This window comes from Schistocerca serialis, chromosome 1 (assembly GCF_023864345.2).
Source record: "Schistocerca serialis cubense isolate TAMUIC-IGC-003099 chromosome 1, iqSchSeri2.2, whole genome shotgun sequence".
Taxonomy (NCBI): domain Eukaryota; kingdom Metazoa; phylum Arthropoda; class Insecta; order Orthoptera; family Acrididae; genus Schistocerca; species Schistocerca serialis.
The window spans coordinates 526463814-526483509 of NC_064638.1; the positions used below are offsets into that span (position 1 = coordinate 526463814).

The window sequence follows — 19696 nt, forward strand, 5'->3', positions numbered from 1 at the left end:
TCCTAACAATTTGGTCAGTTAACATAGGGTCGTATCCATTGTTAATAGCTATGAATTTTGCTAAAGATATTTCTTTTTCTAAACAATCCTGTTGTAAAGGTGTGTTCACTGTACGAAGAACTGCAAAGTGAAAGAAGGCAATTTTGTGAGTTTAGGTTTATTGTTAGGGACAAAACAGCGGTAAAATGTTCAACCTTAGGAGATAACAGGGCAATAAAGAGTGAAGGTAAAACTTTATTTCTATTCCATTTTTGGGGAACGTATCATACAAGATAAGAAGACTTCTGCAGGAGCAATACGGTTACAGAGTTGCCTTTTCTGTACATAACAGCTTAAAACAAGGAGTGATTCATACTATTGGGGCACAGGAAGAACTTGGCACTAAATCTGGAGTTTACAATATTATTTGTAACGACTGCCCCAACTACTATGTTGGTCAGACAGGTAGACCCATTAAAGTAAGATATAAAGAACACATGCTAGGAAAAAATGGGGAAAATGTGTACAATTTCACATTTGCTGAACATCTATTGCTCTTACAGCATATGCCACATAAACTGGATGGTGTAGAATTGCTACATGAAGTGAGTAAAGGCTACAAACTAGACCTGTTTGAGGAATTAGAAATTTTCAAACGTCTATCTCAGAAAGATGGATTTATTCTTAATGAATAGGTGCAGCTTAGAAACAAAAATTTTTTTGTATAGTTTCAAATCCCTTCTTGCTCTAACGTAATATAGTTTGGCTGACTAGAAGCTAGTTTTCTTGTTTATTGATTTTCTTGTTTATTGATGCTGGTGAGACGGTCCTTTCCTGTCTTGTTGGAATTTTACATATTGTTGATGATTATTGTTCGCAGTTCTCGATGTGTATGTGTGGTTTAAATGATTCTGTTATGTTTTTTATTCATGACAACAGATGGTTTCAATTTACTACAACATTTTGTTCGTTTTTCCTAGTATGTATCCTAGTCTTTAATTTGTGTGAAATTCTCACGCATAACACTAGTGCCCTCTCTCTCTCTCGTTAGATGTGTTCCTTAGTGCAAGCTTCACCTGCTTGACACTAGGACACAGACAAATTGGTGTTCATATTTTCTGTTGTATGTAGGTGTTTTAAATGCTTCTCATATGTTTTATTTATTAAGACAGAGGGCTTGAATTAGCACAACCTTTAAAATTTTGATGCGCATGAGTATGTATCCCTGGGTTTTAATGTGCATGAGTGTCCCATGCATGCCCCAAATGCCGTCTCTCGGTGAAACTGTCTGCCCTAGTGCTTCCACACCCTCTTTATGCTAGTTCACAGGCTAAGTACAGATAATATGCCTTGTTCGCATCAACCATGTCTTCATAATTATGCTGTACAGATGGAGGTACTATTTTAATTTTAACTACTGACGATGCCTTTGGCATGATTGTTTTATGCATCTCCACTGCAGGATGTGATTTTAGTAAGTGACTGAAAGTTTTTGTGCTTGTAATACTTTGGTAATTTTCATGGTTACTTAAAGCTATAATGTGTGTTTGTTTTCTTCTCCTATCTCAGTTATGTTGCTAAGATTTTTGCTAGTGAACATGTCTTCCTGTACAGGTGTATTTTTGCTTCTGATGAAGGTATATTTAGATATACCGAAACCGTGGGCAAGGATTTCAATAAATCTTTATCCTGCAACTGTTTGGCTGTTATCATTTTCGGTGAAGATTTTCAACTGTTGCTGCTTCACCCATGTTTAAAAAGCTGTTGTTTCTAGCATGGTATGTATGATAACCTCATTTAGGTAAAGATAAGTAATGTGACAACCTGGGAAATCATTATTTTAACCTGAAAAAAAACCTTGTATTTGAAAATTAAGATTTGTGGCCACACTGTCTGTGGAATAAAGACTGTATCTCATCTAATCTAATCTAAGGGAAAATGTCCACAAGTTTCTTCAGGTGTACTATATCCAGATAAAGCCACTCATTGATGACTGTAGAGCTACCAAATTCTTGGGACGGTGACTGCTATCTTTCCCCCACAGTTCCAAATAGTCTCTCATGTTTTCTGTAAGTGGCAATTTAGTGGGTCTGTTGAGGTGCGATAGGGTACCCGAGTGTTTGTCAAACCAGGAATCTATGCATACAGCCCTGCGAACACGGCTGCTGTGTTGTAAAATGGGAGTGCTCCCAGCACGGTCACTTGATATCAGTTCTACACCATGTACATTGCTCCAAAGCAACCCATGTGCTGTTTTAAGGTGGGGACTAATATTTTGTCTGGTGACTTGTTTGCCAAGCAACATTATAATGAACAAGCTGCTTGCCATGTAGCTAACAGAAATTTTAAATTCTTGGTATAGGTTGTCAGGTAAATTGAGGGCCTTATGAGGTTTTTTTTTTTTTTTTTTTTTTTTTTTGATAGGGATTTTTGCTTTATGTGAGATTAGCTTAGCGCCCACAGCTTCGCTCAAGTAGACTGTATTGAATTTAAACACCTTCTAAACTTTTCACTCTAATTAAGGCCATGGAAGCTTGCTGTTTTCCAAACATACTTCTGACCAAAAAGTGATTCTGGTAGCTGGAAGCCAAGGTTTCTGTTAATCATGCCTTTTGGATTCTTGTGGTAGTATTTCTGTAGAAACTTTCATCCTCTAACACACTTCTTTGTATGCAACCAAGAAGTGAAATACAACTTTTAATAGATTTAACTTTTTCTTAATGTAACAAAATATTTTCTTAAAAATTTTCATCCCCTATTTCACTCGCTTGGGGGCTGTTTCCAATAACATTGCAACTCATGATTCTTTTTTTTTATTATTATTTTTTTATTTTTATTTATAACATGAAGCCAAATAAAATTTTCATAGATTTAGCTTTAATAATGCTTCCATAATGAAATGATTTCATAAAACTTTTCATCTACTGTTTCTTCCCCATGGAATTTTGAACAAACTCTTCTTAAATGATGCTTGCAATATAAGATTAATACCAATTCCACTGTTCAAGTTTCCATCCTTAGCAGCTTGGACTGGGTGATGATGTCTCTGCTGCACCTCTTTAGGTGTTGAATTTCCAAATTTCTGACAGAGAAGCCAAATACAAGTTTCAAAGATTTAGCTTTCATAAAATGTTTCCTCCCCACAGGGGTTGAGTTTCCAAAGCCACTGAAATACACAGAGATGTCAAATAGCAATTTTTCATAGATTTATCTTTCTTCAATACTGATTTTTATTTTCAAAAACAATTTTCAACCACTGTTTCACCCCCCATATGGGTTAAAATTCCAAAAATGCTGGAACACAGATGTCTTTATTTCTGACCAAGACACCAAACACAAAGTTTCATTGGTCTAGGCTAAAAATTGCCTTAACAGTGATGTATTTTCAAAAAACCTTTCATCCCCTATTTTACCCCCTTAGGGATGGAATTTCAAAAAACCCTCTATAAACAAAGCCTATGGTATAAATCAACACCGTCTGCAAGTTTCAAGATTCTATCCTTAGTGGTTTGGGCTGGGTGATGATGAGTCAGTGAGTCAGTCAGTCGAGACATTGCCTTTTATATATTGAGATTGAAACTTGATGAATTCCTGTACACTAGTGTACACAACACCACTCTGACACTAGGCAAAAAGGTCAAGTGAGGATTTTTGTCCTGTGTTATGGTTATGCAAATCACAATTTGCTTGAAATTAATTTTTATTATCTGCAACAGGGACCATTAACAAGAGAATGTGTTGGGTGGAGAGAGCTCACTTCTGCTGAATAAAAACTTTAATTACTTAATCAAACAATGGAAAATCCAGGATGGAATTAACAATATTATGAAACGGAAAGTTGCTACCCTTCATGTAGCGGAGTTGCTGAGTCGCAGCAGATGGGCACAATAAAAAGACTGTCACAAATATAGCTTTCAGCCAGTAAGGCCTTCATCAAAATTAGACGACAGAAACACACACACACACACACACACACACACACACTCCTTCTGACCTTTTCCAAAAACAAATCTCCCGTGACTTATCTTTCCAGTCTCCCACCACCTCACAGTCTCACTGTCCACCCACAGAGAAGCATTCCTCTTGTAACTCAGTACCACCCAGGACTGGAGCATCTGAATTATATTCTCCATCAGGGTTTCAACTACTTCTCATTGTGCCCTGAAACGAGAAATGTCTTGCCTATTATCCTTCCCACTCCTCCCACAGTGATACTCTGTTGTCCACTGACCCTACACAATATAACTGTCCATCCCTACACAACTCCTGCTCCCAACCCTTTACCTAATGGCTCATACCCGTGTAATAGGCCTCGATGCAAGACCTGTCCCATATATCCTCTGACCATCACCTACTCCAGTCCAGTCACAAACATCACCTATCCCATCAAAGGCAGGGCTACTTGTGAAACCAGTCATGTGATCTACATGCTGAGCTGCAACCACTGTGCTGAATTATATGTGAGCATGGCAGCCAAGAAGCTGTCTGTCTGCACGAATGGCCACCAAGAAATAAGTGGACCACCCTGTTGCTGAGCAAGCTGCCAAATATGACATCCTTCATTTCAGTGACTGCTTCATAGCCTGTGCCATAAGAATCCTTCCCACAAACACCAACTTTTCTGAATTGTGCAGGTGGGAATTTTGCCTGCAATATATCCTACATTCCCACAACCTTCCTGGCCTAAAACTCCCTTAGTCATTGTCCTTTCCCATTCAGCTCCTTCTCTGTTCCCATTCCACCATCACACCCAATCTTTTTACTTCTCTCCTTTTCTGCTATCGCCCCCCTTCCCACCTCTCTGCTGCCTCCGTCTAACCTCCTGACTGCACATAGCTGCCCTGCTCTCCTTCCAACTTGTCCCTGTGCACTACCCAGCAGCACATCACTGTCCGCCACACCTACCCTTCTATTCCTCCCCCACCCCACCCCAGCCGCCTCCTTACCCCAACCAGTCGTGTTACGCCCATCATCCACTTGTGCTGTCATTTATCTGAGACTGCAGTGATGTGTGTGTTGCATTTGTGTTAGTGTGTATCTGTGTGTGTGTGTGTGTGTGTGTGTGTGTGTGTGTGTGTGTGTGTCTGTCGTCTAATTTTGATGAAGGCCTTACTGGCCGAAAGCTATATTTGTAACAGTTTTTTATTGTGCCTATCTGCGACTCAGCATCTGTGCTTTAATTTCTTTAGATGCATTTTCCCATAAATAATGCCATAAAACAATAGGTAGGGAAAATATTCGGAATAACCCAACCCTCTTGTATTCAGTTCTTCACAACAAGATATTTGTAAGAGCACAACAGGTTGACCTGCACTTCTTGATTTATTTATCGTATTGTTGACTCATTTTTAAATTGTTAGCCAGCTGGCCCCCAAGGAATTTTACACAAAGTATTTGATTTATTGTGTGACCAGTAATGTCTATGGTACAAGTAGGTCATTTTTATGTGCTTGTAATTATTTAATATGAGTTTTTGTGAGATAAGACTTAAATGCTTTGCTGTGGACCAGTCGTAGGCCAGTTCACCTATCAGCAAACATTACAGTTTTTGAACTGCCCTGTACAGTCATTGATAGGTTATTGATGCAGTTAGGAACAAAGTCAGATCCTGTTCTGATCCTTGTGTTCTGTTCTGCTATTCTAGGGCCAATATTTCTGTAAGACAATTTGTTAATGTGAACCTCTCCTTTCTTTATTGAAGGTGAGATTCCATTAATGCAAAAAGGATGATTTGTTGCCACAACATTTTAATTTGAGAAGTAGAATTTTGTGCCCCACATGACAAAAGGCTTTTGTAAGTAACACAGTATGTATCAACAGAATAAATTTTCTTGCTTAACTTTTCCAGCAATTCATTTATGATGTTTTGTATGACTTCCTCTGTGTAGAATCCTGTATAGAAACTGAGAGGCAGTTCATAAGTTATGCTCAGTTAAGCTTCTGTCATAAGCCACTCCTTCAAACACTTCTGAAAAGAATGCAAGGAGTGAAATGTGTCTGTAATTAGACATCATTTGCTTAGCCATTGACTGATCATGGATATAGCTAAAGAGTAGCTCAATCAGGTCAGTGTAATACTTTAAACTCTATTAGAAACACCATCATAACCAGCAATCCCACCATTTCTCAGTTACCTGATGACCTAGTAAACTCTTTAGGTTTTGTATTTTTTTAAACTCATGTATGTTGTTAGAACATGCTGAATGTGCTGAGACAAATCAAATGCATGTGTAATTGGTTGTGTATTAGTAAGTATAGTATTTTCTGTCACTATGAGGAACTACTGTAATTGAAAAAGAAATGATTGTATGGCATTGATGGCTGAGAGTTCCCACATGGGGACGTTCAGCCGCCGAGTTGCAAGTCTTTTCAGTTGACACCGTATTGGGTTACTTGTGTGTCAATGATGATGAGGACAATACACCACGCAGTCCCTGACCAGAGAAAATCTCTGACCCAGCTAGGAATCGAACCCAGGCCCGCCATCTGGCATTCAGATGCACCGAGCACTCAGCTAAGGGGGCTGACACTAATCATTCAATTTAGTACCTAATGCTTTCAATGTGTCATCATTTTTGCCATTGTTACTTTCTGGTAAATCAATGTCAATCACATTGCTGTTTTTGTTTGTTTTGTCTTTAAAGATTCTCCAAATTTAGTTTGCTTTGTTGGTGGAGTGTTTCATTTTTTGTGCACGTGTTCCTTCATCTTCTTCTTCTTCTCTCTCTCTCTCTCTCTCTCTCTCTCTCTCTCTCTCTCTCTCTCTCCCCCTCTCCCTCTCCCTCTCCCCCTCTCCCTGTCCCTCTCCCTTTCCCTCTCCCTCTCTTTTCACAACATACTGAAGAATTCTATTGTACTGGTAGTAATGAAATTTCAACACTGTTAATGGCTGTCCAAATGCAGTGACTGTTTCTGAGATACTCTAATGTTGTTTTGGATGCGATTTTATGACGGGGCATCTACTTTACACCTTCAGTCAATGATGTTAACTTATGGTGCAAAATACCAGTAGGACATTAATCATCATGGTGAAACATGAGTGTGCATGCAGTAATTAACTGTTGTTAGCTTGGCATTCTAATAACATCAAACTCAATAGAAAACAGATTGAGATGTTATAGGGACACAACAAGTGAAGGAATGAACTGATAGAATATGTGTACTTATGCCAGTTGGTCATAATACACCAGATAACATATTATTATTACATGATCTGGGGTAATACCATTTTAGCCTGTAACGAAATTACTGCACAATGTACCTGAAGTTCATTTCTGTAAATGGTTTTCTTATGTTGTAATTACATTTATTTTCTCACAGTATCAATAAATATAACAAAATAGAGAATAGTTACCATGCCAAATAATTAGAAATGGAATGGAAATGCCATGTGGCTAGGGCCTCCCGTTGGGTAGACCGTTCGCAGAGTGCAAGTCTTTCGAGTTGACACCACTTCGGCAACTTGCGTGTCGATAATTAGTCCAAGATACTGGTGTTTGTGCATTTATTTTGGGATTTTTCTAAACAAGGAAGAAAAATAAATCCATGTCCTCATTTCTTGTTAATACTAGAAGCATGGTATTTTTTGTATACCTAAAACCTTGGCAGCACTCATATTGACTGCATTGGCAGAGCTACCAATTTTTCTATTTCAGTTCATTGCCACATGGCAAAAAACTTTGTTAATGAAGAGAACAATCAAATTGCAGTCACAAATTAGTTTCAGTTGTAGTTAACCGTTTTATTTGTGATTTGATTCATTTTCGGAGAAGAATGCTATAGAGAGTAAAATTGTGATTTATCATGAGAATGAGTCCTGAACACAGCATCACTTTGAGAGTACTTTCATATTTTCCACATACAGGTTTTCTACAGATGTCTTTGATCTTGCATTTTGACATTCTCCACTGCCTTCTGCATTTATTATTTGCCTGTTTGTCGTCATTATTTTACCACTGCTGATTGCAGGAAATACTCTTTGGCATCTGCTTTCCACATATTCATGTCTTAGTTCTTCTCTGAGATGCTACAGAAACTGCTTGTAGCTGATAACTTTCCCTGTAACTGCTATGTAAAGAATCCATGCATTTATTCCAGTGAAGTCTGGCATATTGTATAAAATTTGTACTGACCTTTTAAGTGAAACTGCTGTAACAGAATACTTTTTTGCCATCTGATCCAGCATATCTATACAAAATTTTTCTTATAATAAAATTCGACGGTTTCTGGAAAACAATTTGCATCATTTCCAACTTCTACAGCTGAATGAAGTGTACTGAGAACAATGACATTTTCATTTTTCTATCCTTGATGAATGGACAAGATTGTGTCTTCCTGCTTCATCACAGTGGTTGAATGTAATGGTGCTTTCAAGATTCTTACTGGTGTTTGTATCACTCTTCTCAAATGGTTCACTGTACCAACTGGACTTGTATCTTCACTCTTCAATTTTTTAGCCAGATACAAACATGTGGAAAAGTTATTTGTTGTATTCCTTCCTCTTCTAAGGAACGAAATGGTCAGTGTTCATCCTTTCACAGGTATGGAAATCGGTTCAGAAGATATTTGGTATCTACATCCACTGCTAAACAAAAACTGATACCCATTTATCTAACTTGCTAACAGTGCAGTGTGTAAATTTGCAACTGGCCGTTGAGACCATGAGTTGTTCATGACTCATTATGCTTTGTCTCAAAATCTATTTCTTGACACTGTATTGTAGAAGAAATGTCATTCCCAGCTTTTTGTCCACAAGCTATCAAATTATGTTCACCTGTGCACGTGCACTCATACACACACACACACACACACACACACACACACATATGCACGCACGCACACATATTCATGGACATAGTAACTGCATTGAATGTACATAGCTCAGAAAGAGAACACTCCAGCTATTGTCTCCTAGTTACTTATGGGGTTATGTTATTGTACACAGCTTTATGTATTTTACCATCCTGTCACCCACAAACAGTTACCAAGAACTAACACAACTGTGAATTTTGATGTTTCTCTTCACATGTAGTGTTCGTCTTTTACTTGTAGTCTGTGCGGGTGCATACGAGATATGATACAAAGTCACACATTATGTCTTATCTTTTCTGAATTACAAATGGCCTAAAAAAAGTGGTGACAGTAACTGAAACTCACCTCTTCCACCTTGTCTTACTCAGTTGTATCGATTGTAACCCTTTTCTGAATGATAGGCTGGTTTAGGCAGAGGTGTTTGTCTTGCAGCTGCAACAGTAATTGCTGTAGTTTCTCCAGATACAGCTCAACTACTTTTCTTTGATTCAGCACAGTCTGGAGTGTAATCATCATTGCTAGTTTCTACTTGTGTTTCAGTTTCACTTTCTTTCGATTCTTGATCTGAAACGCACTGCAGATTTTCTAAGTATTCCATTAGTTCCTTACATGAAAATTTACTTTTCTTTGTTTGTGAAGATGGTTCCCAACAGCTCGTAAATATTTAACAAAATGTCATAGTTCACCAAGAAGAGCTGATAATAAACACTTCTTTATTAACCAGTTTCAGTCTTCGGCGCATCATCAGGTGTCAAAAGGCACTTAAATGAGCTTAGATGGCGATTTAAAACCTATGTCGCCAATTGGCATAAAAATCGTCATAATCACTGTTGTCAAGTAGTAAAATATAGTACATTGCCAGTAATAAAATGTACACTGTCAGTCTTCCTTCTATTTGTAGAATCTAGTTCTAATATTCTGTGTAGAGGCATTCAGCACAAAGGTGACTGCACATCTGATCACTGTGATGCAGTAATCAGTTAAGAAGCTTTAGCATGCATTCTCACAGTTGTGCATTACAACTGAGCACCTGCTGTGCCTTCGGGCACCAATAAAGAAACCTTAAATAGTCAAAATTACTACTGCCATGGTCCCTAGATACCGGTCTTGTATAAATGATTCACAGAGTTCTTGCCGCAACAGATTTGTAGTCAGACTCGAGCTTTCAACAGCTTCTTCTGTCATCATTGTCAGAAGATTTCTGTAGGCTATCAGTTACTAGTTGGTGAAATTATGTCATGGAGACACCTCGAAATCATGGAACTTCTACCAGATATTATGTCGACGTCTGTGGCTAAAGAACATTGGTAGCAATGCTGGTTTCATTAGATGATGGATGCTTGTTGATTTCTCTCCTGCTTTCACCATGAAGCACCCATTTCCCTGCTCCACTAAGGGTGTCCCAGTTAAAGTTCCTGCTACATATTCCAATCTCAACACCTTTGATGACTGAATCCCAGTAGGTAGATGCATAGGATCATATTTTCATTTCATCAAACATAACTGTATGTTATACATATCTGACATGGTAAGAACTCTGTGAAGCCTTTATTAAGAATGACACCACAAAAAAGTAAACTGTAATAGTTGCAGGCCAGTAATTTCTGCAGTGCAGTCTGGTTACAAAAAAATAAAAGTTACAAAATTGTGAAGCTTTACAAAAAGACATTGTTGTTATAGTCAGACAAAATTTCAGAGTGGTCAATTTGACCACTTCTTTAGCTGTATTGTTAATCTGTGTTTGAAAAAAAGTATTTTAGTTCATCTTTTTTAGTAAACTAATTTATTTGTGGCAAATTTTAAAAGCAGTCATGTGATTGGGCTTGGGTGTCTTAGTGTTTAGGATAGAATGTAAAAATAAATACATTATAAAACAGACATGTTGACTGAACCTTCTTTTTGAAAATCTGTTTCAGTCTTTGGAGCAGGTTATGATGTCTACAAGAGAGCCGTTGGAGTGGCATTTCAAGCAGCTAGATCATGCTGTTGGTCTCAGTTTCAAAGGTATTTTGCATAACTGTTACCCTTCACTGATAGTTGTTTATATTTTGCATTTATTTTGTTACAGCTTCCCTCTCACCATTGACACGAATGAAATTTTGTTTTTCCTTTGGTGGTATATGCTGTGCAATAACAAATATCAACTTAACCTATTAAATATTTTGCTTACACGTATCTTTAAAGTAGTGTTGTTGTGCGTATTTTTTTCAAAAGAATAAATTAGAATACCAATGCTTCATCAAATTACTTGTTTTCAGCAACTTATCACCAGCAAAAATTCACCTGTCAAGCTGAGAAATATGTGTATGAGTTCAGACACACTGTTAAATCCCTTCAAGATGATACATCAGTCCCAAAACTACAACTATAGAGACTGAGAATGTACACAGTATGGTACTGAATAATTAGGGATTAAAGATATTTGAAATTTATCTGAGCATAAGACGACTCTGAATATAAGATGACCCTATTTTATATAAAAAAACAAAGATGAGGTGACTTACCGAACGAAAACGCTGGCAGGTCGATAGACACACAAACAAACACAAACATACACACAAAATTCAAGCTTTTGCAACAAACTGTTGCCTCATCAGGAAAGAGAGAAGGAGAGGGAAAGACGAAAGGATGTGGGTTTTAAGGGAGAGGGTAAGGAGTCATTCCAATCCCGGGAGCGGAAAGACTTACCTTAGGGGGAAAAAAGGACGGGTATACACTCGCACACACACACATATCCATCCACACATATACAGACACAAGCAGACATATTTAAATATTGGAATGACTCCTTACCCTCTCCCTTAAAACCCACATCCTTTCGTCTTTCCCTCTCCTTCTCTCTTTCCTGATGAGGCAACAGTTTGTTGCGAAAGCTTGAATTTTGTGTGTATGTTTGTGTTTGTTTGTGTGTCTATCAACCTGCCAGCGCTTTCGTTCGGTAAGTCACCTCATCTTTGTTTTTATATATAATTTTGACTTACCAAATGAAAGTGCTGGCAGGTCGACAGACACACAAACAAACACAAACATACACACAAAATTCAAGCTTTCGCAACAAACTGTTGCCTCATCAGGAAAGAGGGAAGGAGAGGGAAAGACGAAAGGACGTGGGTTTTAAGGGAGAGGGTAAGGAGTCATTCCAATCCCGGGAGCGGAAAGACTTACCTTAGGGGGAAATACCCGTCCTTTTTTCCCCCTAAGGTAAGTCTTTCCGCTCCCGGGATTGGAATGACTCCTTACCCTCTCCCTTAAAACCCACGTCCTTTCGTCTTTCCCTCTCCTTCCCTCTTTCCTGATGAGGCAACAGTTTGTTGCGAAAGCTTGAATTTTGTGTGTATGTTTGTGTTTGTTTGTGTGTCTGTCGACCTGCCAGCACTTTCATTTGGTAAGTCACATCATCTTTGTTTTAATATATATATGGGCTCCTTGGAAAAATTTTATTTTCAACATTGTGTGGCTAAACAAAATTACAAACTGTTTTAATGATATAAATTAACTTCCTTAAAAAGTTAACATTTTACCTATTCTGAACTTTTTCCATTTAATGATTATTTTGATAGTAAAAGAAGAAATAAGATAAGCAAAAAGAAATGATTTACCTTCATTTTTATTTTCACTTCCTTTTTTAGTTTACTATATCTGTTGTATTGATATGTTTCATTACCTTCATCACTATAACACAATCTTCATTCATAAGCCTACTGTCATTTCTTCCTTCCTGACTCTCCTCCTATAGTATGTCATCTTCTGAGCCATCCATAGCATATGATACGCATTAAATTTTGAATCCTTTCATAATACATTAATTTGATATTCTGCCCCAGACAGAAAGGATCCACTGACCCAGTATGGATACCGAGGGTCCTTTAACTTCCCCCCTTGGAGTGAAAGCACAATCTCCTAGAAGAAGCCACTCGCTGTAAATCTGTTGCAGGTGGACCTTGAAAGATCAATTCTCAACATCCATAAATTTAAGTGGTGAGGTCATGTCGCCAGGAATTATTACCAGGTCTACATTCTTTGCCATCAAATCCTGAACTTCCTTGGTGAGGTGTCCCCAAAATAATTCAGCACCAACATTTTACTTCTGTTAAGCAAAGAGCCTTGTATTCTGTTCCAAATAACCTGCAAGCAATCTAGCATCAGATCATTTGTGCATAGATATGATGGATATGGTAGCTGCTGGGTGTACTGTCAGGAGGCTGTACTGGAGTTGGGGGGGGGGGGGGGGGGGGTGAAAAGGACTATGTGGGTATAGTGCGGATAGAAGGCATGTATGGGACTGGAATGGGAGCAAGGAAGGATTAGAGTAAGGTGGACAACAGGGACTAGTGAAGATTGAGGCCACAGGGGTTACAGGAACAATGCATATTTTGCAGTGAGAGTTCCCACCTGTTCGGTTCAGAAAAGTTGATGCTGGTGAGGAGATTCCAGGTGGCACAGGCTGTAAAGCAATCACTGAAACTGGGTACACTGTATTGCACAGTATGCTCAACAGCTGGGTTGCACAGCTATTTCTTGATCACATGTTGGCAGTGGCCTTTTATGCAGACAGATAGCTTGTTAGCCACACCCACATAGAATGCTGCACAGTTTTTGCAGCTAAGTTGGTAGACTGTATGTCTACTTTCACAGGGACCCTACTCTCGATCGGGCAGGAAATGCTTGTGACAGGACTGGAGCAGCATGCGTGGGACAGGACTGCATCTAGGTCTTTCACAGGGATATGAGCCATGGGGTGAGGGGTTAAGAGCAGGGATGGAAAAGTACAGAGTGCTAGTTGGATGGGCAGCAGGACACCACTGTGGAAGGGGTGTGGATGATATTTCTCATTTCCTGGCATGAGAAGTAATTTACACATTAGCAGAGAATGTGATTCAGTTGCTCCAATCCTAGATGGTGCTGAGTCACTAAGGGGCTTCTCCTTTGTGGCTGGTCAGTGGATACTTGGAGGATGGTGTGTGACTGGGACACAAGGTGTATGATGTCAGCTTCTGGATGAGGTTTGGAGGGTAACATTGGTCTGTACAGACCTCAGTGAGACCTTTGACATATTTACAGAGGGGCTCAGAGTCAACCCAAAATCAATACTGAATGCTGCCTCACTCATTTTAAGCATCTGTCTAACCGAGATTCACCTCCACTTCCCCCCAATCATGCCCTGATAACATTCCAGGATTGAGACATGGACTTTTACTGTGAAGAGCTTTCAAAAGCATAGGGTTGCTAAGCAAGCAATAGAGACATACATGTTGGCAGGAACAATCTGGCGTGGAAGTCATAATTATGATTGTAATTGGGGAGGACAAGTAAATGGGCAAATGGGTGATCAATAGTTCAAGAAAGTTGCACTAGACTGTTGCTAATCCAGCCATTCCTTGCACATATGGGTGCCAAATTAGCAGAAGTTATAGATTATTGAGAGTATCTTACATTTGGTGTAAACACATGGCGATTATACTGTATTAAATCCAAAGATACATTCATTTTCATAGAATAGTTAGTGCTTAAGTGTGTACAAATACAGTAGCATCACTCACTATGAAACTTGTTCCAAATTTTTAGTTGTCACAATGATGACACACAATGGCAGTATGCTTTTCACACAATGGCTTTCTAAGCATTACAATGGTACTGCATGTTTCTGATTGTTGTATAATGTACTCCAGGAAGATGTAGCTTCAGCACTAACAGTATGAAATATCTTCATGTTCTCTTCTCCTGTACCTTCTTCTTCATCAGTTTTATCCTAACTTTGCTCTACACTTTTGATTATCTCAACATCTGTTAAAGTTTCATCATAAATAATTGCTCATCCAACGTTGTACTCAGCAGCAATGGCTTTCTGCAAAGAACTTCAGTTCAACTTATTTCTAATTTTGAGTTTCTGCTTGAGATGTAGTATAATGTGTTTCCCTTTGAAGCCGTGATACTGAAACATTAAAAAAATCCGCAATTTCAATATGTATAACATTTTTTAACATTGTAGTTAACTAACAACTTCGTTGCACATGAGAATTCATTATTGTATGCTCCATTTCTGTTTGAGCGACTAGAGGCTGGAAGTGGGCCAGATCACTGAGAGACCAGGCACTGAGGGCTAGATTAGCAAGAGTTTAGTGTGTTTGCTAAAGTTCAAGAGATAAGAAAAGTTCGAAGTGATGACCTAATTGAAAGCATGTAGATGGAATTATAAAACTTGTAGCAGAAACATGGCTGAATATAGCTGAAATTTGTAATGCGTGGAAAGATCTGGAGGGCAATTTATCCATTAGGGTATTTCAAACACCTGTTGCTGCTGCTGCTGATTATGATGATTACTTGCCATATGGTTATGGCAGTGAAATATCTGAAGATTGTTCAAACAAATACCTCAGCAAATTTCAGGATGTCTTACAGCTAATTCACCTTTAGTTGCATAAATAAGGAAGACACAAAACAAAATGCAAGAAATATATAAGTACTTATTGTTCTACAACCGACAGTAAAAGCAGAAGGCATGATTTGCATGACAAGTTGGGAGCGCATTTATAGAAATTTAAATGTCTATAAAAATTGCTGAAATTAGATGGGAAAATATTGCAGAATTCATTAGCCATAATATTTTAGTGATTTTGATGGTAGTCATTATGGTTTCACAGCTTTGCCTTTGTGCGTGCAGAATAGGATTATAATAGGTGTGCCATTCTGCAGTAACATAAAGGTTCTTACCATGTAGAAATGTCAGTTTTTTTAATTTCTTATGAAACTATAGATGTGGGAAGTAGTCGAATTGGGAAACTGTTGATTACTTTGCCTCATGTTGCACTTTTGTCTGCTGAATATTATATTATAATAGGTTTTGTATTTCCACTGAGAGCCTATCCATTTCAGCTACAGTTCTGTACAAAAATGCAGCATATCATGTGCAACACAATAATACTTACAACACTCTTATGAAGAGGATGTATAGCTACTCACATGGAGGAGTCATTGAGCTACAGACAGGCACAATGGAAAGACTGCTAAATATTAAAGCTTTTGGCCAAAAGGCCTTCTTTGGAAGTAGCAAGCACACACACACATTCACATAAACACAACTTACACACATACATGGCCACTGCCTTCAGCCACTATTGCCCAAGTGCGAACTATAACTGCATCTGACGTGACTAGTTAACTGAAATGGGTTGGGGGGAGGGGGGGGGGTAAGGAGGAGAGGAGGACGTGGGGGTGGAGAGTGGGAGGTATAGCAGGGGAGAGGTGAGGGAAAATGTTGTACTACCTGTGGGAGCATGCAGGAACATAGTGGGAGCAGGACTGTGCTGCTGGGTGCAGAGTCAGGAAGTAGAGCTGGGCTGAGGAGGCGGGGGGGGGGGGGGGGGGTGAGAAGGAAGAGAAATAGTGTGCTGGCAGAATAGAAGGCATGTGTAGTGCTGGAGTGGCAACAGGGAAGGTGATAGGTAGGTGGAGGACATGGAATAGCAGTGGCTGAAGCTGGAGGGCTTATAGGGATGTAGAGTATGTTGTAGGGAGAGTTAGCACCTGTTCAGTTCAGAAAAGGTGGTGTCAGTAGGAGGAATCCAAATGGCGCAGGTCGTGAAACAGTTACTGAAGTGAACCACTTCATATTGGGCTGCATGTTCAGCAACTGGGTGGTCCAGCTGTCTCTTGGCCACAGTTTGTTGGTGGCCATTCATGCAGACAGACGGCTTGGTAGTTGTTATATCCTTGTAAAAGCATGGTTGCAGCTTAGTTTGTGGATCATATGACTGCTTTCACAGGTAGTCCTGCCTCTGATGGGTTAGAAGATGCTTGTGACAGGATTAGAGTAGGTGATAGTCAGAGGATATATGGGACAGGTCTTGCATCTAGGTCTATTGCAGGGATATGAGATGTGAGGCAAGGGTTGGGAGCAGGAGTGGAGCATGGATGGACAACGACATTGCGTAGGTCTGATGAGCAGTGGAATACCACTATGGGAGGGGTGGGGGAGGACAGCAGCTGTGATATTACTCATTTCAGACAAGAGATACTTGGAACCCTAGCGGAGAATGTCATGCAGTTGCTTCAATCCTGGGTGGTACTGAGTCGCAAGAGGAGTGCTCCTTTATGGACAGATGTCATGTATGTGGGAGGTGGTAGGTGATTGGATACAAATGTCATGTACAAGGTTGACAGAATAATTTCAATCTCTTAGGGTTGAGTGAGTTCATTGACATATTTGGAGAGGATCTGCTCATCATTACAGATGTGTTTACCATAGGTGTTGGTACGGAATGGATGGCATTTGTCGAAGTGAAGGTATTGCTGATGGTTGGTAAGTTTGATGTGGATTAAGGTACTGATAAGCCACCCTTGAGACAGAGGTCAACATAGAGAAAGGCTGCTTGTTGGGTTGAGGAGGATGAAATGAAGGAGAAGGTGTTGGGTTCTGGAAGAAGGTGGATAGGGTGCTCTCACAGTCAGTGACGAAAATGTCATCAGTGAAACAGAAACAGGTGAGGGGTTTGGGTTTCTGGGCAGTCCCTTACCCCTCCCCTCCTCTAGAAGTTCATGAAGATGTTGGCATAGGATAGTGCCATGTGGATGACTATTGTTGTACTGTGGATTTGTTCAGGAGTGATGCCTTGAAAGGAGAAGCAATTGTGGGTAAGGATTATTTGGTCATGGTTAACAGGAAGGAGGTTGTAGGTTTGGAAACATTAAGCTTTGGTAAAGGTGGCAACAAGGCGATGGGCATCGTTGAAGTTAGTATGGAGGAATGTGGTGTCGACAGCGATGAGCAGGGTGCTGGAGGTAGAGGAACAGAAACTATAGTTGGTGGAGGAATTAGTGTCATTTATGTAGGAAATTAGGTTACAGGTAATAGGCTGAAGGTGAAGGTCGATGAGAACAGAGATTCACTCAGTGGAGCATTAGCAACCTGCCAGAATGAGGCATCCTGGGAGGATAGGTTTATGGTTTTTAGACAGCACGTAGGCGGTAGGACTTCAGGTAGTGATAGGGATGAGGAGGGAGATATATTCGGAGGAGAGTTTCTGAAATGAGCCTAAGGATTTGAGGAGGGACTGGAGATCCTACTGGTTTTTTGGTAAGGGGCCACTGTGACAGGGTTTGTAGGTTGACTAATCTGACAGCTGACGAAGTGTCTCTAATAGGTATACCTGCAGTCCCACTTTGTTGGAGCCTTTGTTGGCAGGTGGGATTATAAGATTAAAATTAACTTTTAGTTGGTGGATTGCAGTTCTCCCTGTGCATGTAAGGTTGATTTCAATGCTGAAGAATTTGGGAATGACAGTGAGGTAAGGTTCGAGGTTAGGAAATTCTGGAAACTTAACGGGGTGATTTTGGAGCAGTGGGGTTGGGCCACAGTTGGTTGCAGGAGTGAAATGAGTCAGCCAAGGCTCGATATTGGTTTTGGTTTGAGTCAGATTAGTAGGGTTAGTGGCAAAAAAGTGTTTCCACTGTAGGGGCACCAGAATAATTGAATTTAGATGTGGGTCAAGGCCTTTGGAACGGATTGATACTTCTGTGGTACTGAGGATTTTGGAGTACAGGTTCAAGACTGTTTCAGGTCTGAAGAGTACAGTGTTGAGAAGTTGTTTCTGATTGTATTGTAAATATACAAGTAATAAGTGTACGAAGCAGGCTCGATCAACTACGAGGGGATGTGAGGGTGGTTCAGAGGCTTTTGTAAAGGTGGTGAATAGTGGTAGTCAAAGGTGGGAGCCGATGCTGAACAGATTGGAGAGTTTTTTGAGATGGCATTGTGCATGCTGCTGTAGTTCAAGGAGGGCAAGAGTTTCAGTCTGGGACACGGATTGCAGGAATCTGGGATTGCACAACAACAAAATTTTACATATGGAGAAGGTATTACAAGGAATTTTTGGTCTAATTTGTATGGTACTGCAGGACTAGGTTGATGCAGGCTGTGGACTTGTGGAATTTGAACAGATAGAGAGGAGAGGTTGCAGTGGAGATGGGTAATTTGATGGTCAGGTCAGCCGGAAGGATCCCATGAGCTAGGCAACAATGCAGGCACAGTGGGAGTGGGTTCTGGCTAGGGATAGGGAAACTTTTCTGTAATGGTGCAGGTGGAAGGAGCAAGAATTCATAATGGACGATAAAAAAAACTGCCTAAAAGAATGTAAGGATAAATCGCAAAAAGGATGAAACAGATGAAGTATGGGGAAAGTAAGATGAAACTTGGAGGGAGGACAGCCATTAGTGAACACAAAAACGAACTAAAATAAATGTGAAAACACTTTGGCATTAAAAATAAGTAAATAGAAGGATTATACTGTAGGGATGCTGGTTGTTGGGTGGATATATGTGAAGAGAGGAGTCATCAGGTGTAAATGGATTAGGTGAGGTCAGTATGCGCATGCTGGAATAAGGGAAGAGAGCCTGACTGCACCTAGCAGCCCCATCCTGTCCCCTCCACATTGTAATCTTACTCTCCCACGCATCACTATTAAAATTCTCCGTCTTTGCACAAATTTTGAAAGCTTCGATAGGCGTAAGGTATACAAAAGAAGAACGTCTTTACTTATCTTGATTTACCCTTCATGTTGTTGGCTGTAATTATTGTGTCTAGGGGTACATTCTTGAGGCCGTAATTATGATTTAACAGGTTCCTTAAGACAAAATAACTGATCAAGATTTGCCTGTTGCTATGAATATCTTTTATTTTATCCCATTCTTCTATACCACACTGACTTCACAGTCTCCATTTTTACAACACCACAAATTACATTATTAGAAACTTAATCAAAAACACATTTGATTCCAACAGAGGCATGCCCACTACTACTTACATTCTGCTGTACTCACAATTACCAAAGAGTTTACAAAACAAAGAGTTTACAAACTTTCTTGACAGGAGAAGAATCTTTACCAAATTATATCATTGTTTTATAAATAA

At 39.6% G+C, this 19696-nt stretch overlaps 1 protein-coding gene across 1 annotated transcript in view; it reads left to right on the forward strand.

Annotated features, from left to right (window-relative positions):
* The window catches only part of LOC126474727 (neurofibromin), a 457914-nt gene that overhangs the window by 311071 nt on the left and 127147 nt on the right, over positions 1-19696 (forward strand). Inside the window, exon 44 of the mRNA XM_050102210.1 lies at positions 10707-10794. Coding sequence (XP_049958167.1) covers positions 10707-10794 — 88 coding nt within the window. The remainder of the gene's footprint in view (positions 1-10706; positions 10795-19696) is intronic.